This window comes from Pseudochaenichthys georgianus, chromosome 23 (genome assembly GCF_902827115.2).
Source record: "Pseudochaenichthys georgianus chromosome 23, fPseGeo1.2, whole genome shotgun sequence".
In the NCBI taxonomy this organism is placed as follows: domain Eukaryota; kingdom Metazoa; phylum Chordata; class Actinopteri; order Perciformes; family Channichthyidae; genus Pseudochaenichthys; species Pseudochaenichthys georgianus.
The window spans coordinates 13,237,824-13,259,864 of record NC_047525.1 but is presented as its reverse complement, the minus strand read 5'-3'; the positions used below and the strand labels follow the sequence as shown (position 1 = coordinate 13,259,864).

The 22,041-nt window shown below is 41.8% G+C and overlaps 1 protein-coding gene across 5 annotated transcripts in view; it reads right to left on the bottom strand.

Moving 5' to 3' along the window:
* Positions 1-21,729, bottom strand: part of LOC117439237 (uncharacterized) — a 59,685-nt gene extending 37,956 nt beyond the window's left edge. For all 5 annotated transcript variants that reach the window (XR_011642559.1, XR_011642561.1, XM_034075063.2 and 2 more), the window contains exons 1-5: positions 21,425-21,729; positions 14,918-14,983; positions 3,785-3,971; positions 1,592-2,029; positions 427-900 (exon numbers count right to left, since the gene is read on the bottom strand). Coding sequence is in view for 3 of the 5 variants with exons in the window: in XM_034075063.2 (XP_033930954.1) it covers positions 427-900; positions 1,592-2,029; positions 3,785-3,971; positions 14,918-14,983; positions 21,425-21,586 (1,327 nt within the window). In the remaining 2 variants the exon portion in view is untranslated. The remainder of the gene's footprint in view (positions 1-426; positions 901-1,591; positions 2,030-3,784; positions 3,972-14,917; positions 14,984-21,424) is intronic.
* Between the last annotated feature and the right edge of the window lie 312 nt (positions 21,730-22,041).

Here is a 22,041-nt window from a genome sequence, read left to right as displayed (position 1 = left end):
GAGAATAGCGAGGGCACGGGGGAGCTGCGGCACACGAGGTAGGCACCCCGACTTCTATTGTTGGGGCCTCATGCCTTTGAACGGGGAATCAAACGGTACCAGCTTTTCATCAAAAGCCCTCCTTTCTATTGCTGATTTAGAAGAAAAAGAAAGGCTTTCTGCGTTATTTATTATGGGGTGGGAGGAGGTGGGAAAAACAGGCTGACAGCAATGCTTTCACAGCGTATTGATGGGGGCAGGAGCATCATAACGCCTCACTATGGAAGCATGCTTTGAATTCTCTGTGTCTGGCTCAGCCTCTTTGTCTGCGGGTGGATGTCCAGCCATGTTCAGTATAATCGGGCCCCTAAGAACATGGGCAGGAGGGTAGCGCCTGGCAGGGAGGAGGCTGTGAAAGAGCCATATGTGGCAGAGCTCATTTCTCACCTCTGACAGGGGAGATTGGAGGCAGGACAGGCCAGCGATTAGACTCCAGCAGAGATGGGGAGGGGGTCAGCTTTGGTCCTGACCCTGAGCGGGGGGTGGTCATCTGTGGACTCGGGCACGAAGACCAAGTAGCAGAGGGGAAAGTTAAGGGGACGAGGCCATGATCAGACTCCAAGGATGGGTGGAGAGCAGGATCTATAGAAGCATCTCGGTGAAGATTCTCTGCTTTTGCAGTTTCACGCCTGCTCAGAGGTTTATCTGACTGAGGACGGTCACCTGACTTTGGGCGAGGTGTTAGGGGTGTCGTATGGCCGAATAGAGGTTTATAGAGCGGAGGGGTGGTTGTAGTATTTGTGGATGATTGGCAAAGGTTGGATCCTGCTGGAGGGGGAGAAGCCAAAGGTGTCTTTATCCCTGGACGAGGATGGAGCGGCGGAGAGCAAAAGATCCCGTCTGGATCAGAGTCTCGGATATCTGCCCGGAAACCACAAAGGAACATTATTTAACAAAGCATTTTCAACCTGAAGTCACTAATGCAAGAATCATTTGGAAAACTGCAGTCCTGATTATCAGTTCAGGGTCCAGTTCCACTTTACTTTCATCAGGCAAGCTGTGATTTGACATCATTTCCTATCCTGATCATTTAGAAACATGTCACTAATCAAAACATACTTCAAATGCTACCTGTGCATAAGCATGCTATAGAGCCCTGTATGACGCAAAAATAGTACAATAAATCATAAATGTTATTTTGTGAAATGGAGTCATTGAGTCATACCTGAAATTCATTTGGAATACAAAATGAAAAATAGAAGTGTTAAGATCCTGAAAAAGTATTTTTTGTCTTTTCCTTTAGCTTCTGGCGCCCGGTGGTGAGTGGCAGCCTGTTACAGCAGCTCCTACTCACCACTGAGTAGCTTCCTTATATTTACTTTATTTAACGTACTTTTGTTCTATTTATTGTATACGTGTATTTCGGAAATTGTGTAATTTTTAAATAGTTTTTATCTTTAATATTTTTTGTATGCATGCTTCTTAGTTAACATTGAGCTGTGTTTGGCTCTTTTCTGCTGTAACAAATGTACATTTCCCCTCCATGGGTTCTTCTAAAGGCTACAGAGGTTACAGCCAAAGCTAAAACGACTTCCACCAATAGGAGATTTACCAGACAGGAAGCTGCTCCTGCCACTGGCGAGGTTGGTGCTGCGGCTGAACATACTCGACGGTGGACGACTTAAATCTGAGAGAGACCCGTGTGAGGTTTTAGAAGCTGGAGGCGGGGAGAGTTCAGGTCCAGCAGGCCCAAGATGCAGCTTCCAGTCTGACTCCTCCACAGCAGGTTGTGGCGCTCTCTCCTCCTGCTGATGTTCATGTTGTTCTTCCTGAGAAAGACGAGGGTAGGAGGGAGACGCTGGCACAGAGTTGGGCCTGCTCTCTTGTCTCTCAAAGTCAGGGTGAAGGTTGGTTTTGAGGGGAGTTGTTGGATTGATGGTGGATGATGGGGGAGTAGGAGGCAGTGGAAGAGAGGGAACAAAAACAGAAGAGGGCCTTCCTGTAATCTGCACATGATTTCCTCTCCTGTCTGGATTAAGGTGGAAGTAGCCTTTAAGGAAGACAAAAACATGAAAGATATGTATTATTTATTTCAGAGTATCTCTCTTATCCCAGAATATGAAAGCAATTTCTGTTAAATTGGAGCATCTTTGTTAATGTTATTTTTTCGAATTTGTGGACCTGTTTTTCTTTGTATGTATTTCTGTGTAAATCAGATTACTATTTTCCTACCTTCGCTGGCCAATCACTTTTATTCTTTCCTACAAGTGATTTTGCTGTTTGACTCAGAGCATTATAAAAGCATGCCTCTTCTCGCTGTTCAACAAAGACGGATGTTGTGGATCAAGTTTCATGTCTGCTTGTGACACTCTCTTTCCTACTTTGCTCACTGCTGGAGTAAATGTTTGTTTCCTGCTGGGAGGGTCGGTCTGCTAACAATGGCAGCGAGATATCGCCCCCCTGGAGCAGCTGGCTGTTTCTAAACTGCATATCCAGAACAGCAATCAGTCCTGAGGGCAGGGGAGTTTGTGTGCAGGATATCATGTCCTTAACAGATGTCCTAAAACACTTTGGGAACAAGTTTGTGAGGAGTGTCAGTGAAGTAAAACCTGAATGAAACGGTATAAAATGTAATGCATGAGAGAACATAGAACAATTGTTTTTGTTTGATAAGTGACCTAATCAATGACTTGATTAATACTCTTGAGCGCTAAAGAGATAACTAATTTCTAAAGCCCTTGCACAACCTTCTCTGTTCTTAAAACAATAATTATCTCCCCTTCTCCAACTCCTCTTTCTTCTTCTGAACCTCTCCTTTCATCCCTCTAAGATTCTCTTCCACAAACATCAACTCCAACCAGCGCCGCCCATTTCCCCGCCGCCGCCTCCTCCATTCTTCCCCTTCTGCCTCTGCACACCCTTCCTTTCTCTCCCTTCCTACTTTTTTATTGACCACTGAGAGGGTGTATGTGTGATGGGGGGTTGGAGGGTGTCAGACAATCTGCTCTTGTTTCCTGGGGGCTGCCGCCAAGAGAAGTCAGCACAGGGGGATAAAGAGAACACATTGGAGAGCACATTTCTGCACTGCCTCCTCTTACAATGCGCTGCCATTCCCATCTGTTACACACACAAGTGAACGTGAATGGGTGTGTGTGTGTGTGTGTGTGTGTGTGTGTGTGTGTGTGTGTGTGTGTGTGTGTGTGTGTGTGTGTGTGTGTGTGTGTGTGTGTGGGTGTGTGTGTGTGTGTGTGTGTGTGTGTGTGTACATGTGTCAGAGTGCAAAGCCAAGCACGTTTCTTAAGGGAGCGGGTTTAAGGGCGATTGTGCGAGAGCCGACCACCATATGGCAGAATAATTAGTATTAGACCCTGGTGTTGAGAAATGCCCCCCCTCCTCTGCCATACACACACTCACACACACCCCAGCATGGTGAAAGCAGGGCCCTGCTGTGGGCTGAGGTGTGTGCCGGGAAGAAATGCCTTCACATCAGAGGCCAGGCTCTGAAAGGAGCGGCATGTCTCCCCAGCCCCGGGCCTTTCACTCCCAGCAGCAGAGCACCAGGAGGGCGGCGCTGTGGGCACTTCCTTGCCAGAGAGGGAATTTGCACTTAACCAAACACAACCACAGAGAGAGATTAAGAGCTAACGACAAGTTTGGTGGCCTCTACCTCCACTGCTCCAAGAGAGGAAGAAAAGGCGAGAAAACTTGTTAATGAGCAGAGCTGGGGAGTCAAAGGAGGCAGAGCCCTCCTCCTGTTGTGGCTCTGATGGTGTGAAAGTAACAGGTGTTTGTTGATAAGCCTCACCATCCAGCGCTTGTGTCTGCGGGGCTGTAATGAGAATGTGTGTTTTCAGCCTCCTCCCCTGGGATGGAGGCGATGGTCTGGACTTGGAACTCAGGAAACAAGGAGGTCTGAGGTCTGAGGGACCAGCTTTCATGTGAGACAGGAACCGAGGACACATTAAGGGACGATCATTTGGACGATCGTGGGCCTGGAAGAGAAGATTTAGAGAAGAAAATATTAAAATAAGTAGGCAAATAAACCATTAACAAACCATTAAACTAATAAATATTTAAAACATTTAAAGAATACATTGAAAATACTACAACGTTAAAGTAAAAAAGGTAAATAAATAGCTTAAAGTAAAATATCACTGTATTATCTGAAATATACATTACGGATCAGCCTGTCCTCCTACAAAAAACGACCATATAGGTCAATTGTTCAGCAGCTAAATACGACCCAGAGTCACGTTTTAAAGTGTAGCACCTCTAGTGGTCGTGTAAGAAACAACATGCTCCTGTCGATTGCAAACGCTCCGGAGGGTCGTTTATTCACAAATAACCCTCTCTGGAAAATCCTAAATTGTGGAATAGTTTGGCCATTAAAATGCTTTTTTATTAGATTTCTAGCGAGAAGTGTATATTGTACTTTTATAATCTACGTCCAGTGGATGTGTAGGATCTACAGTTTGATAGATATACGAAGATGATTTGAGGTCTCGCCAGGAGAACGTGTACTGTATATGGGGCAGCTTCCATGTAAAGTTAGCATGGGTGAAAACAGTATTTCCGGTCTCGAAGTTTTCATAATAAAACCGGAAGTATTCCCCACACTGTCAAATGATTACACAGTGATATCTCCATTACTCATCCACTAAAAAACATCAGTTTATCCTGGTTAATTACACAATATTGATTGGTTTAAATTGTGTACAATGCTTTTGTGTTTTTAACCTTCGATTCGGAGAAACAAATAGTTTTTTCGGAGTTTAGACACTACAGAGTTTTCGAAGACACTACACTAACCAGAATCCCCAGCTATCGTTTGGGACTACAACATCCGCCTTGCTTTACAAACCCCGTGATTAGCCCTCATGCTCTGTGATTGGATGTTGGAGTGGCAGTGCGACAAGGTTACGCCGTCAAACAGCTCTTTGAAATGGAATGGAACCACGCCAGACTATTAAAACTGGACTTGGACGGGTCCAGCCCAGCCCTCCCCCCCCCCCAGAATTACACATGCTGGCTATTGTGTGTTTCGTAACATGTTCTATGGCACGTCTCTTCTGGGAATTGTAGTTTTAAAAAGATGTTTTCGTATTTCCCACAATTAGAAGTTTCCAGTATTAAACTGTATAGATCCCTGGAGGTTTTAACACATTGGTGTTATCACATTTAAAACATATAATTAATACATGGGTGAAAATTGCTTGTGTCCATAATGGGCAGCATTAATATACCCACATGACAGCTAAGGTCAGAAGAGCTTTATTTAACAGCTGGTCTTATGTCTGTGACCCCTCCTGTTGTTAATTGATACGCCTGAAACATGCACTTGTCAAGGTTCAGATGCACATTTAGCAAATATGGCAGTAGCCATCGATCATCTTAAGATAAGATACTTTATTGATCCCAAGTTGGGAAATGTTTTTGTTACAGCAGCATGTACTACTTTGTTCTACTACAATTCAGAGGTTAACCTGGTATTTTTACTCTACTACATTTATTTTTGTTACTTTGCAGATTCTGATTAATGATGTGAAATATAAACAACCCTTAAATCAGACTTTAGTTACACCTGAGTAAAATGCAGCCTTATCAGTTTGTCTGTTTTGCACATCCTCCTGTTAATATCTTTGGACGTCCTGCACTAAACTGTTTTATTGTAGAGATCACTACAGTATCTTCTTAATATTTTCTATTATATATTTCTATCATCGAACCCTATTTTGTATGTAGGCTACTCTTAATATTTAAATGTTTTCATCAAATATAACTTATTCAACAACTAAATTCAATAACGTGCTTTAACCACTAGGAGGTGCGGTTTAGACCAGTGGTCTAGTTAATAAAACATAATAATATATCAAACATAATATGACTATTCACTTTATTGTGAAATTAGAAAACAGAACGTTAAAGGAAAATACAGTTTCAGTCTCTCGATGTGAAGCTTATGCATTCTACCATGAACTTGTACAGACCTGTAAGTTAGTTAACTGCACGAGGAGTTGGAAAGGTAGTTCAGAAAATCAGTAATATCTTTAAAAACTACAAAAAAGTCCCTTTCTATCAGCTGTGCACCGTTATGGTGTAAATACAGACTATCTACTAATTGGATCAAATATAAAAGTCAGCCGAATTAGTGTTGATACAGCAAGGAGACGTATTGTTTGAAAAGAAATGGAAGATGTTGTTTAATTGTTGATATATTTATGGTCCACGTCACGTATTCAGTTTTGGCGGTATCTCTTCCAGTTTGTCAAAAGGTCTTCTGATCAGGGCTCTATAAATACATATCTAGGGCAGATATGTAATATTTAATGCAGCCGAACCGTGTATTACAATGCCGTTATGTGATGACTTTCAAAGAGAAAAGCAAGAACACTCGGAATAAAGTATTATTTAATTTTTTTTAAATGTTTTCCGATTTCATTTCACATAAACACCATATCCCGACGTGCATTGCGGCGTGATTTTAGCCTATGAAAACCTCTGAAAAAAGAAATGTGTCTCTCAGAATCGAAAGAGAAAAACCTATGGGAAAAACACAAAAGCATTGTACACAATGTAAACCAATTAATGTCGTATAATTAACTAGGATAAACTGATGTTTTTTAGTGGATGAGTAGTGCAGATATCACTGTTAAATCATTTGATCATTGGTTTTATTATGAAAACGTCGACACCGGAAATACTGTTTTCAACCCGTAACTTTACATGGAAGCTTGCCGCATATACACGTTCTCCTGACGAAACCTCAAATCATCTTCGTAATATCTATCAAACTATAGATCCTACATATCGACTGGACATGGATTCTAAAAGTACAATATATACTTCTCGCTAGAAATCTAACCATAAAGCGTTTTAATGGCAAAACTATCCTATAATTTAGGATTGTACAGAGAGGGTTATTTGTGAATAAACAACCCTCTGTAACGTTTGCATTCAACGGGAGCACTAGAGGCCGACAATTTTAAAACGTAATTATAGGTCGTATTAAGCGCTTGAACAAACGACATATTTGGTCGTAATAAGGGCTTAAACAATCGACCCATTTGGTCGTATGAGTTGGAGGACTTGTTGCAGCGGATCGATATCATGTTTTTTAAATCTTTAAAACATAAAGATTATCCTCATTGAAATTGTATTTCCCTCTCATTGGACGTGAGAAAAAGAAAGCACACTTTTGACTAATTGTCAAAACTTTTAATATTTTTCCAAATTGAAGGATCTTGACACTTTGATTGTACTAACTTTGTTTTGGTGTGGAACATATATAACATAAAAATATTTGCAGTGTTTTTACAATACAAATTATTATTGTTCTCATATTTAACCAATTCAAACATTAATTCTGATCCAAAAAAATCTATCAATTCAAACTAAAAGTCCCTCTGAGACACATCTGTGTTCCATGCTACTACAAAATAAAAGCCTGATGGAGAAACTCTGCTGGTGGAGAATTCAAATGATGCATGGTGCCACCACTGCCCCCTTGTGTCGTGAAAACAGGTCACACACACCTTTATTTCCTCAACACACACTACCTCTAGCTTTCTCCTATCACACCCACAACTGTCCTTTCTTTTTAAAGAAAGGAGGCATACAATTATCTCAAGGGTGATAAAACTCTTTAGAGTACACTGTCGGGACAGGGGAGATAAAAGCATACAGGACGGTCAATATTAGAAATGTGGAGGAAAGGACGGCTGCCGGCAGCACGCCAGCCAGTGAAAATGAGTGGAGCGTACAGCATTCAGTCCCTCTGTGGCCTTTAGAGAGCAAACAGCTGTAATAAATGATGCACACTTTATTTGACTTGGATTTAGGCTTCATCCAAAACAAAGTTCAGCTCCTCACCCTTTTAACACACTATATAAACAAACAGAAAATGCACAGATACATCTGTCTGAATACAATGAGGAACCAGAGGGAGAGAGAAAAAGAGGGAGAGGAGAAGGGGAGAAATAAAGGGAGGAAGGTGGGATCACTGTCTGTGACTCACACAGGGAGGATCAACTTTTAAATCCCTGCACCATCTCCACTGAGTCCCTTTCTCAGATCTGGAGGCTTTAAAGATTTGCATTCTTGTGATGTAAAGAAGGAGAAGTGAGGTAGAAACAGCCCGACATGAGCCTCTGATGGGGGCCCTTCTTCCTCCACCATCCTCTTCCTCCCCTCCTCATTACCTGTCACTCAGGCCATCAAAAGGCTGAGGAGAGCTTTGTGAGGATAGACTCGCCTGGTGTCATCAAACTAGCGACCTTCTGCAGAACAGGTCCAGGCACGAGTGCTTGACGTGTGTGTCTCATTACAACCTACGCAAAAAAGCTCTTTTAATGCATCCACACACGCAAACACTATGGCACATACAGCATAGGACAAAGCTGTGTGTCTCTTATCATATACGGTCACATTGATGAGTTTTTGTGCAAGATCAACCCATAATGATGATGGAAATTATGTTAACTATGGTGATTGCATTCCAGGGTTAGTGCACAATAACTGTATTTGTCTTTCTTACAAAAAATACAGATTTTAAATAAAATTAGCTTGACATTACTAATGTTTAAATATTGATTTGTCTGGTGCGCTCACCTTTTGTTTTACACCAATATAAAGTTGTTTATCTAGTTAAACTTGTGTTTTGTTTACAACCTGCTGGTTTCTCTTGCTGTCTGACTTTGTAATAGCGATTTTGCTCCTGATAGATGGAAAAACTAAAAAGAAAAAGATCCCAGACATAATGAACCAGAATAATACTTTAGTATAGTGATATTACTTTCAATCATATCAGCCCTCTGTAGCGTTTCATTTCTGTGATTGATCAGATAAAATGTCCATATGGAGAGGAAGAACAAGTTAAAAAACTAAGATATAATGTATAGTGATAGTGCCTATCTCAAGACAAGGACTACTTGCTGAAGATAAATCAAACTTTGAGCATTGTAAATTATTTGTTGCCTCATTCATATTTTTACAGGATCTCGAGTCAAAACTACAATCAATTAAGACTACCATGTAAAGGAAAAAATGTGCAGCACTACTCCTTAAACTGAAAAAGTTTGACATGGCACCAGGCATGAAGAGTAACATATAACAGGATTACAGAATGAGGATAGAAAAAGAAGGGAACTGTAGTCTCTTTAATTTAAAGAAAAAATATGTAATCAGATTACTTAAAAAAAATGAAGAAAAGGGGATTATTAGCAGTATTACAATGTAACAATACATTTGAGGTAATCCAAAAGTAAGTGAAAGTACTCATTTAGTGGGAATGCTGACACAGCATTCCCACTGACACAGCATTCCCACTACCTGTTATGCTAAACACGAAATTCTTTATTATTCCGCCAGGTTATTTTGCACCACTTATTCTCCCACATTGAACATCGCAGAAACTCCGTTCAAACATCAAAACATTCAGCTCGGTCGGGAATCCATGGCTATTACTTTTATCATTCATAACTTTCATAATTCCAGAGATACATCCCATAATTCATCACATTTTTAACATGGAAGTCAATGGAGAACTTCTTCAGACTTCAACAATCTTCATGCAACTTCAATTGCTAACTGCTCCTTCTTCAACTGCTAACTGCTCCTTCATACTTTCACTCAGAAACCTCATTCCAACTTTAAAATGTTACACATTTTTCTGACATTATTCTTGTAACACAACTTTTAAATCTGATTCGTACTTTTAGAGATATTAAACATTGTTAGACCTTGGTAAAGAGGCCTTCTTCAGATTTTAGAGTGCGTGATGTCACAGAGTGGAGGACAGATTTAATTTTGCCTTCATATTTTCTTTTAAACCTGCCATAATTCCCAAACCCTACATTCCTGAGACATAATTTTTCAAGACAAACGTAGGAAAACATCTCGTAGCTTGAAAGATAAAAAAAATTAAGCAAAATAATTAAATAAAATGCCTCTTGAGGGCATGAGGTGACAAAAACTTTCAACATGTCTCCATTAAACCCCATTGTAAATTCAGCCTCACCTTTCCCCACCACAGCAGCCGCACATCTTTAGTTAATCTGCCAAAAAGGCCACATTATTAACCCGGAAGTACACAAAAAGTACACTTCAGATGCTCAAGTTTCTTGACATGCTTCACGCTTTGAAATGTCACCGATATCTGTTACGGTTCTTCAACAAAACGTTCACATGTAAGAGCTTTATCTCTCATTCAGAACAATGAAAATGCTCTCCTCTCACTGATCACCATGGAAACCTTTGATCTCTGGACACGTCGTTAGCTCAAATATAAACACCTGTGTCATGGAACACGATGATGTCATAACTCCAATTGACATAATTAGAGCAGCAGACTAATGACATAGTCACTGGAGTTTAACAGACTGTCTCAGCCTATTATTTTCCGTCTGATTCTGATACTGACTTCAACATATTTTAGACATTATTGGTGATATGCTTTTAGTTCTAAAGTTTTCAGTTCAAATATTCTGCTGCTTTTTCATGCATTTAGACTTTTATTTTCTTGTTCTTATTTCACATTCAAGTCCCCTCTATTCATGAACCCTTTAAAGTACTCAGCCACACCACATATAGAAACATATGGAAACCTTTGATCTCTGGACACATCGTTAGCTCAAATATAAACACCTGTGTCATGGAACACGACGATGTCATAACTCCAAGTGACATGCTCAGAGCAGCAGACTTCAGATAATGGTTAATGGTCCTGCCCTCAACAGCTCTACGTCAATTATGGGGTGTCATCATATGCCGTTTCCATGGAAACGCATCCCTCGCCATAAAACACGATGTCGCTGTAACTCCAATGGACACGGTCCGATTGTCCCCCAAACTTCGCTTGTATATCACCGGTCCATGCCTCAACAGCTTTACGCCAAATCTGGGATCTCACCATAGGCTGTTGCCATGGAAACTCATCCCTCGCCATAAAACACGATGTCGCTGTAGCTCCAATGGACACGGTCCGGTCGTCCCACAATCTTCACCTGTATATCACCTCTCCATGCCTCAACAGCTCTACGTCAAATCTGACATCTCACCATATGCCGTTTCCAGGGAAACGCATCCCTCGCCATAAAACAAGATGTTGCCGTGAAGACATCTACGGGACAGTTTTGAGATTTCTTCAAATGCCGTTGCCATGGCAACACAATGCTCGCCGTGAAACATGGGTTTCTCATAACTTCAGTGAAAATGCTCCAAACGGCCCAAAACAGGTTTGGTAACGATGCAGCCATCAACGCATCTAAGCGTATTATGGGATGTCATCAAATGCCGTTGGCATGGCGACAGATCATTCGCTATCAAGTTAGTTCAAAAGTTTGCAGTTCAAATATTCTGCTGCTTTTCCAATCCTTTTTACTTTCTTTTCTTCTCTTATCACACATTCAAACCCCCAGTGTTCATGTATCATTTCAATCTAAATTCTTCACTTTCTTCTTACACATTACATTTCAGCATAGCAGTTTAGCATCAGCTTTTCAGCATAAAGCATTCCCACTAGCAATTTCTTCAGGAATTGCATTCTCTAGTTAATGATGTGATACTTAGATAAGGTTACTGATTACTACTCCTCCAACCCTGCATGGCATGTAGTAAGGCCTTTCCATCACAGACTGAGGTAATGGTAGTTTCTGCACACACCCATCAAACTCGTGTGGGCTCCTCGGGGCCCCTGCAGACCCCCAGGAAGCAGGCTGACCTCCTGGCGTCAGGCAACCCACACGCTGTCCTCACACAGCCAGAACTGCCTAATGTCATTACGGGCCTGTTTGTGGTCAACAGCTCCCTGATTGAGATGTACAAGAAGCCTCCATGAATGTAGGAAGTCTATTAGTTAGTCAGAGTCCCAGATGGCCAACAGAGGACAGACTTGCGTGTGCTCCTTCACCCCCCTTCACCTCTGAACACACACACATATACATAACACACATGCACACACACACAGAGTTAATTACACTGGCTCGGAGCGAACCCTCTGACAGGCAGAGACAGAAGTGTGTCTATGTCCCAGTGTCTGCAGGAACAGAGAATTCTTCACAGAGCTGATGCACAAGAAAGCCAGGCTTAGGCTCTAACAAGGTTAAACCCCTGAAAAAGAGTGACTTTTTAAATCATGGAGATTTGTGTTTCTGCGGGGTGTAATTAGCTTTGCCGCGGGGGAGGAGGGAGGGTGGTTGAGGGGTCGGGATGCTGGCGAGGGGGCCGGCGAGAGGCGAGCAGGGGCCGACGACAGTGAGGTGCATTGTGGAGTCCGGCGGATTCAGGGGAGTAAATCTGATTATCAGCTCGTGTCAGAAGCCAGGCTCAGATACAGCTTAGCATTCAGAGCAACTTTCTACTTTCGATGGTGAGACAATGACCCCCCTTCACATGCCCCAGAGGGCCCGGCGACTTTTCCCCTGAAGCCCTCACATCCTGAAACAACACAACACAGAACAGGATGATATGACTCTAATACAGCATTTCCTACAGGGGTGGAAGAAATATCAAGATACTTTTCTTAAAGGGAGCCGATTTTAAACATCAAAGTCTGTTTTCAGACGTTGGGCAAAACTGCTGCTCATGTAACATTATTACATAAGCCTATTGTGGATTTATAGGAAGATTTATAGGAAGCTGGTCCACTGTCAACCAATCTATATTACTACATTTTAGAGAAGTTAACTTCAACCTCTTATTGAGACTAGCAGCTCAAGACTACATTAGTTGATATTAGAATAACACACCAAATCTTTTTAACCAAATTGTTGGGCATTGTTTTGGTGGTTTTGTGGGTGATGTAGGCACTAGGACTTTAAAAGAAGAATGCATGTAAACAACTGCAAAGCCAATCAGGGAGGGCAGACCTCCAGTAAGGCCTAATTCCATATTTCACAATGTTACCAAAACTGAACACTACTTTCCTTATCCGTCCTGTGTTTAGGATCCGCTTTAAGGGATCGATTTTCTAATGGGGTGTTGCTTGACTCATGCTAAACCCTATTAGTCTTTTTTCCTGTAATCCTACTTCAAATCAAACATACAAAAAAAAAAAATAGCCTTCACAGTGGCTGTGAAAAAACTAAATCTCTCCCAAGTTTCATCATTTTTAAACCGTCCACCCCGTTGTCATAATGCATGATAAACCTGTATTGAAAAGTCTAATAAATACTACGCTGTTTATCGCTAAGGATTTTCAGACTACAGACAAGTATGTAGAGTGATGACTCAATTTCCAAGAAAACATTAATGTAACCATAAAACCTTAGTTCAACTCCTGGTGTCAAAAGAGCATATATTATATAGTCTTATGTTGCAGCTCTGTATCTTGTTTGGGCACCTGTGCATTCTGTCCTGCACCGTCCCATTGCAGCTTGTGTCCCGGGTGACCGTACAGGAGCTTTGACGCCTATATAACGCAGGTTGCTGGGTCAACAGCCTCTTGTCGGCTGTCTGTCTGTTTAGACAGGGACCCTCTTGCTGTAAAAGCTGTGTTGCTGTATGACGGGAGCAGTTTCCCCATCACAATGCCCCTCTGATTTATGAGATATAGCAGGAGATCCAGAGATAGCAGAGGGTGATGCCAGGCCCGATGAACTTGCTGAATGCAGAAGTGCTGAAGGCAGTTGAGGATGTAAATGAGGCTGTAAGGACCAGCCAGCATCTTTGTCTAGCGACTTTACTTGTTTGTTTAACCAGAGGCCAAGACAGGAAGCCAGCCCACACAACTCTGCTGTCCCCATGACAACCCCACTGTTAATTGTGGCACATCCACTCCCAGAGTCTTTTCAGCGAAGGAGAGAGGTGGGGACTTTTGAGTGTTGGAGGAGAGAAAGAAGAAGAGTGTGTGTGTGTGTGTGTGTGTGTGTGTGTGTGTGTGTGTGTGTGTGTGTGTGTGTGTGTGTGTGTGTGTGTGTGTGTGTGTGTGTGTGTGTGTGTGTGTGTGGTGTGTGTGTGTGTGTGTGTGTGTGTGTGTGTGTGTGTGTGTGTGTGTGTGTGTGTGTGTGTGTGTGTTTCTTTTCACTTGTTAGAGTGAAGGCAGTGAAAGAATATTCAGATTTAGTTTTATTTTGGTATCTTTCCTGAGATGTTGCTGGATTCAGCTTATTAAATGTGAGGATTTGCAGACTTATTCTCTGTTTTGAAATTTGAAACCTTTTGCTGAGTGTTGGTCAAAAAACAAAGCACTTTCCAAATGTCACCTTGACTTCTGGGGCCAATTTTTACTATTATTTAAAGATTTTTTAAATCTTAAAGTGTAATAAATATGAGACTAATTTATCAACAGTCAAATGAATCCTGTAAACCCTACAACCGCCGTCACAAATTGCACATATCAATCTATAAAAGTGAACCAGACTTGTTGCACAGGGCATTTTAAGAAAACATAAATGAAGTAGTGTCATTATTCTGTTTACTATATCAGTGTGATGTACAGCACACGATAACAAACCAATTTAGAACAGGGTTATTTGTTTAGTGTTATTTTGGCATGAGTATTATGGATTTAACCCTTTTACATTTAAGTTGTGAAAAGATCTCCCCCTCCAACAGCTGCCTCAGGGCCTTTATACAGTTCACTGTCCAGGTAATCATCCTCTGTTATATTGTGCAGTGTAACATCCCCTACATTGGAACCTATGTTTTTTTTAATCCCACCACCATTGCTAACTTTGCTTTGTTTTCTTTAGCTGATTTCCAGCAGCAGGACTTCAAATTTGTTGAGAAAGTGTTTGTGCTCACATAGGTTGTTTATGAAAATGAACAAGTCTCACAAATGCAGACACAGAAATGGTGATATTCATTAAAAACATGTTTTATAATAAATTGGTGGATATAAATAGGTATATCATTTAGCTTTAGAAAAAGGTCAGACCATTTCATAAAAGGAACATAAAAAGGCCTTCTTGTTATTAACTTAAAATCGTTTGTTGGCACTCACAGTGTAATGACAGAGTCCTCTATCCCACAAGATGGCCTTGTTGACAAAAGACACGTATTTGGGGCTCTGCAAGAAAAGGAGAAAGATTAAGCCAAATTAATAACATTTAGAAAGAGAGGGCAGGTACATGTTTATTTAAGAAATAAAAAGCAGATTTGTCAGAGCCAGATTGAGATTGATCTATCAAAAGAGTTCAGAAAATGAACTGCCTTGAGTAGCTCAATCTCCTGCTCCGTGGGCCCCGGGCTGAGAATAATGCCTGAAGCCTGGCAAAACAAATGCAAAGCCACACAGTGAGAGTCTCTTCAGAGACATTTAAACCCCCACCAGTGCATTAATAACCCCTCTGTCTTGCTTATTGAGCTGCTGTGAAACTCTTCCAGTGGTTTGAGCAGCAGAAGTCTGGATGGTGAAGTCCGCTCTCAAACATCTGCTCGGTTAACAAAACGCCTGCTCTTCATTTATTTTCCTTCTTTTGAGCATGTAGCTGCCTTGGGACAGTATGGTGGTTTAATGGGGAGGGTGCGTCAGATTGACCCGTGGAGCAAGGGGCAGTGTGTTAACTCATCAATCACTGGAGACACATCACAAGCCGATGCCCAGCAGTCAGCAGAGCGGCTCATCCATCTCTCTCTGCAGCTCCCAGAAGCCCAGAGTCAGCGCCAGAGTCAAGCCACTGCAGGGAGCAGGAGAGCAGATCCTCCCAGGACTCACCCTTCTTTCATGGGCTGTAACCCCAGACCGGAGTGGGTGACAGGGGCGAGAGGGGCTGCCAGGGTGGGAGGACAATGGAGCTTGATGTGTGTATACATGTGTGGGTTTCCCTTTCCTTTGGAGTGCACTGGTGTGGAGCTCTCTGCCAGCTTGTGCCAGACTCTCAAAGCCTTTCAGTGGCCCGGTGAGAAGCTAGAGGGCAGCGTCGGGTCTGGCCATCTCTTCACCTTTGTCTCTCAGCTTCATTTAGTCCGTACCTGTTGTATTTAACAAAGCCCATCACATGTGATTATGCACATTATGCCAGAAATACTTCGCAGGCTCTCCACCCTTAATTGATGCCGAATAATGAAAAGCAGCCAATTTCCCAGCAAATCACGGGTGCTTGGTGCCCAATGACCTTGTTGGTACTAATTATATGCTGAATGTTAAATCAAGTACATTTTGAGACAGTAAAGGATAAAGTGGCTGGGGGTGGGGTTGGCCTGGGACCACAATGTAGAGAAATTATGTGAAAAGAAACATGAATAGGGCAAAGCAATGAAAGCAGAATCCAAGTCAATAAGGAAATGAATGTAAAGTACTTTGGTAAATTAAAAACAGTTTAGGGTCACTGTTTAGGGCCCGACCAAAGCTCCAGCTCTTGTATTTTTACAAATTGTACAGCAACCTGTAACTGAAATGTGCTTCATCAATAACAATGACCTTATTACTACTTAAATGTGATCTACTGTAAATTCCATCAAAACTACTAAATGGAACTTAATCTTTACATCTACAGTATAGTATGATTATTTAAGTAATTTGATGACAATAAAGAATAAAACTACATACAAAAAGTATCAAAATAACATCGATAGCAGAGCTAACGATAAACGATAAAATTGTTACTCTTAGAAACAAAATTAATGACCTCTTGCCTTTGACCAGTATAGTGTTAGCAACAGCTCCCGGAAACGTACACTAGATAGTAAACTAGAATGCTTTTCATCCATAAACCTTGAACAATTAAATTCAATGGTTCTATCCTAAACCATCAACGTGTATGTTAGACCCAATTCCAACGAAGCTGTTGAAGGAAGCTTTTCCATTAATTAGCACTTTTTTATTAAATATTATGAATATGTCTTTATTATCAGGCTATGTTCCACAATCATTCAAAGTAGCAGTGATAAAACCGCTTCTTAAAAAGCACAACCTCGATCCAGAGGTTTTAGCCAACTATAGACCTATTTCTAATGTTCTGTTCCTCTCAAAAATTCTTGAGAAAGCAGTCGCAAAATAGTTGTGTGATTACTTAAAAAACAATGATTTATTTGAAGATTTTCAGTCTGGCTTTAGAACACATCATAGCACAGAGACAGCTCTGGTTAAAGTCACAAATGACATTCTAATAGCCTCTGACAAGGGACTTGTCTCTATTCTTGTTTTGCTCGATCTCAATGCTCCATTTGATACTATCGATCATGATATCTTATTGCAAAGACTAGAGCACTTAGTTGGCATACAGGGAACTGCTTTAGGCTGGTTTAGGTCCTATCAATCTGAACGCTCTTAGTTTGTACGTGTCAACGATGAATCTTCCACGCAAACCAAAGTTAGCCATGGAGTGCCACAGGGCTCAGTGCTCGGACCTATTTTGTTCACATTATATATGCTTCTGTTAGGCAATATTATAAGGAATCATTCTGTAAATTTTCATTGTTATGAGGATGATACTCAACTATATTTATCAATCAAGCCTGATGAAATTAATTATCTAAATAAAATTCAAGACTGCCTCAAGGACTTAAAAACGTGGATGACCTTACATTTGCAGTTATTGTACATTTGTAAGTTATTGTACTTGGCCCGAAGAATCTACGAAACAAATTATCTAAAGATATACTAACTATGGATGGCATTCATTTGGCCACCAGTGAGACTGTAAGGAATCTTGGTGTTATATTTGATCAGGATTTATCCTTTAACGCCCACATAAAATCAATTTCAAGGACCGTCCACTTCCATCTACGTAACATTGCAAAAATTAGGCATATCTTGCCTCAAAACGATGCAGAGAAACTAGTCCATGCATTTGTTACTTCTAGGCTGGATTATTGTAACTCCTTATTATCAGGGTGTACCAAGAAGTCAGTCAAGTTGCTTCAGCTGATTCAAAATGCTGCAGCTCGTGTACTAACCAGAGTTAGGAAAAGGGACCACATTACTCCTGTTCTGGCTGCCTTACACTGGCTCCCTATAGAACACAGGATAGCATTTAAAATTCTTCTTCTCGCCTAAAAATCCCTTAATGGGCAGGCGCCATCTTACCTTAAAGAACTCATTATACCCTAATGTCCTACTAGGGCATTGCGTTCCAAGAATGTAGGGTTGTTGGTTGTTCCTAGAGTCTCTAAAAGTACAATGGGAGCCAGAGCCTTTTCTTATCAAGCTCCACATTTGTGGAATCAGCTTCCAGTTTGTGTTCGGGCGGCAGACACCCTATCCGTTTTAAGAGTGCGCTTAAGACCTTCCTTTTTGATAAAGCTTATAGTTAGGGCTGATTAGATTCAGCCCCTAGTTTTGCTGATATATGCTTAGTTTGTCGGGGGACATCTTCCTTCTCTCTGTCTATACCTGTGTACTCTCATGTTCCGATTAACCCAGCTTCCCCAAATGTCTTTCTTTTTGGTGTCTATATACGCTGTGATCCGGAGTCATGGTTGATCCTGCGGTCCTGTGTCCTGCATCGCGAGCCCTGGATCTTGAGTCGTGGCTGTGGTCCTGGATCATAGGTCCTGGATGGATATCCTCGTGGATTCATCTTCCTATTATACACACATGCATTTCCAAACATTTAGACTACCTATGTTGCAAATGTATTATCTTTTCAATTTACACACGGCATCTATTGCACGTCTGTCCGTCCTGGGAGAGGGATCCCTCCTCTGTTGCTCTCCCTGAGGTTTCTCCCATTTTCCCCTTTAAACTGTTGGTTTTCTCCGGAAGTTTTTCCTTGTACGATGTGAGGGTCTAAGGACAGAGGGTGTCGTATTGTCATACTGATATTCTGTACAAATTGTGAAGTCCACTGAGACAAATGTAACATTTATGATATTGGGCTATATAAATAAACATTGATAGATTGAGCTAGCATTTTATCAGTTCTAATGAAAAAGCATTACTCAATGGTCTCCTCTGCCTTTGATGTCATCGTTTGACCCATCAGTGCCAATACACCACATAATCCCATATAGGGTTTGTCTAAAGTGATTGCTGCTCCTCTTTTCCTTGTTCAATTAAGATAATGAGATTAGGGAGATTCCTAGCAGATGGGATGTCCGCTGTGCATGTGTCTATGACGTGCTTTTCTCTTTTTTTCCATTAAAACTCCACCTCAAGGTACTTCCTGTCAGATCCATTGAGCACAGAGCAGCGTGGGACTGACAGGAAGTGATGTGGTGCCGGTCTGAGCCAGCAGGGGGAAATATGGACAAATATGGTGGGTCTTATCAATAATGAGTAGGTGGAGCAGGCTAGATCAAATTACCAATTTAGACCTAATCACCAAAGTGGTGACCGGTCTTTGCTTTATCCCCTCTCCCACTCTGCTTTCTCCTCTCTCCGGCAATTCCTGTCGCCATCTGTCTGTCTTTCTCATGGGAGCCCTTCCTTCTCTGCTGAGCACTACACTGGATGTTTTATTAATTCTGTTTCACCTGATTACACCCTGTCTGGGAGTCAGGGCACATTAATAGGCATTTAATCAACGTTTAATTACAGGAGCAGGCATTGAACAAAGGGCCGCAGATCAGAGCTGCATCCTGTTGAGGTCAGCCCCAAAGACTCACTAACACATGTAATATAGGCGTAGTAAGAAACAAACAAGGTGCCATAACAGGGTCGGCATTTCACGGATATACCTGTGTGTAACATTGTCATTTATTAAAGGATTTTCCCTTTTTGAGCCCTGCAATTAAGCTGGAAACTTTTATAAAAATTACTTTCAGTCCTATTTGCTGAAACTGTCACGATATGATGACAGGAGTGCGTGAGAAAAATAATCGGACAAAAAAAACGTTTGGCTGGCAATGAGAACATTTGTGAACCAGCCGCCATTTTGAAAACAGTTCAGCCTAAACCAAGCACCGGCAACTGAGATAAGCCATTTTCTTTTACTTTACAGCTTAGCAATTTTTTTTAAATTGGTTGCAATCAAGAACCCACATTTTGATTCCTTTTTACTAATTGTATTAGCTGTAAAGTGTCTCTAGTACTGTAGGCTATTTTTATTATATGTACAGCACTTTGGCTCGACCAAAAATCGTTTATAAATGTGCTATATAAATAAAACTTGATTTGATTTGAGCGTTGCCTAGTAAGAATATTTAAAAATTGAAGCTGCAATGGAGATTCCTCAACTCTGATTGGTTGTTTTTCTTTGGGTTTGTTGGAATCTTTTTCTGTCCACATGGTGATTTTAAGTCTAATATGCTGTCTCTTTGGGCTGTTTATGGTGTCTACCAACGTGTGGCTAACTGTACAACCACATTATGATAGCAGTGAAAGGGAAACAAGATGAATTTGGTTTGTTTCCCAGCCAAAGTTCCACTTTTATTATGCAATGTCACCTTCTCTCATTTGATATAAATATATAGATCACCATAAAGCATGAGCTAGCAAGTTAATTCCTGCTGAGTTAATTAGTTACTCTTTTACATCCTCCTGTGGAGATCCAACATAAGCACTGTGTTAATGTTATTTTCTTCCACATCTTGTGTCATAACTCATTACTGCCAAGTGCATTATACCTTCTACTTTAACAGACTACCAACTCTGATAACCCATATATATATCGCTGCTCTACTCTCAGGGTAAATGCATTTAATTCAAGTCTGCCACTGAAATAATGGCTGCAGCGCTTGAGATCACAACAAATAAATCAGCTGCCGGATTTGTCGATAAACCAACTACCGTTGAGACAAAAGAGCTACACAGTTACTAAAGGCTAGACAAAAACTTTAAAAGCACACCACAGGAACTCGGCAATGCAGCGCAATACAACCGATGAGCAGATCCAGTTCTGAAGACAATCAAGCAAACGGCCAAGCTATCAATGGCATACAAAAGGCGAGTGTGACCACCTCAGCAGGCCCTGGGCCAGGTTAGAGGCAGGGACAGAAGAGGAGAGCACCCAGATTGAGAGAGAGAAAGCCCGGGGTCAGCTATAATGAGCCGTGAATGTGAGCATCCGACCAATCCTGTTTAATGGGCTTCATCCCTGGAAAGGTTTCTGTCCTGCCTCGCACCGGTGTTTGTGTGTGTTCACGTTGGGGTTCGGGTCAGGGGGCTGCAAGGACTCTGTGACCCTGAAATGAGCTCTGGGAGACAGTGGAGACCCCCGCTGGCAGGACAGAGCCCCTTTTATTCTTTAATCTGCAAGCAAGGGGGATCAATATGGAAACTATTGGTGCTGGGATTGTGTGCAGGAGTAAGCGGTCCAGCCATTTTAGATGTCTCACAGGGGGTTGGCGCACCCTGACAAAAGCACAGCCCCGCTGCCACCACCAGCCACAATGACCTGTGGGACAGTGGCACACCAGCAGCTAACCTACTTAACATTCATTAGTGTCAGAGAGGTGGACAGATGCTCCGGGTCTTACGGGTCTTCTCTCACATGTTCTCCACATGGGGCGCATTCAGCAGCGTTTGACGTGTCTTTCATTTGGGATATTGGAGTTGTGGGCGGTGGCGGCAGCAGGCCGCTCAGCTGTGGATTTAGAAGAGCTGGGTGGGCATGGAGGGACTCACCCTGTGAGCTTGGTGTGCAGAGACGGGGCCGTCAGGCAGCCAGGTGCTGACGGGATGCATGAGCCGAGCCAGGAGCCTTCGGGGTCGCTTGAAATCCGGATTTCTGGAAGGTGTGTTTCCCCAATAAGGCTCCGGAGCTCCTCTTCTCCCGATAGCAGACATTTCCAATGAGCTCTAGTCTTTCACTTTTCTCATTAAAAACACAATAGAAGTCCTGAAGTAATAGGAAAACACTGACCACCATTTTTTCCAAGAGAAAAGTTCAGTAATATACCGTCACGCTTTGTAGTGGACTGATTCAAGGAACCGAGCAACACCTCTTTGTGGGAGGCTCAAAGAATGCACTCTATTTAGATAGCTTATAGCTGTTAATAATTACAACCCTGCTGAACTAGTGCAACTCATCATGCATGTCGTTTCCTGGAAGGAATAAAAAGCACACATACAATACACATACCCTGTGAGATTGCACATTAAACGTAAACCCTGTGTTCCTTCTATATGCAACAGAAAAAGAAGTCCTACAATAAACAAAGCTTTCGATTAAGAAGTGAACAGCACTGTTGCCCCCCCCATACAGTGATAGAGAACAGAGCAGAAATCAGGGGCAGCTGGAC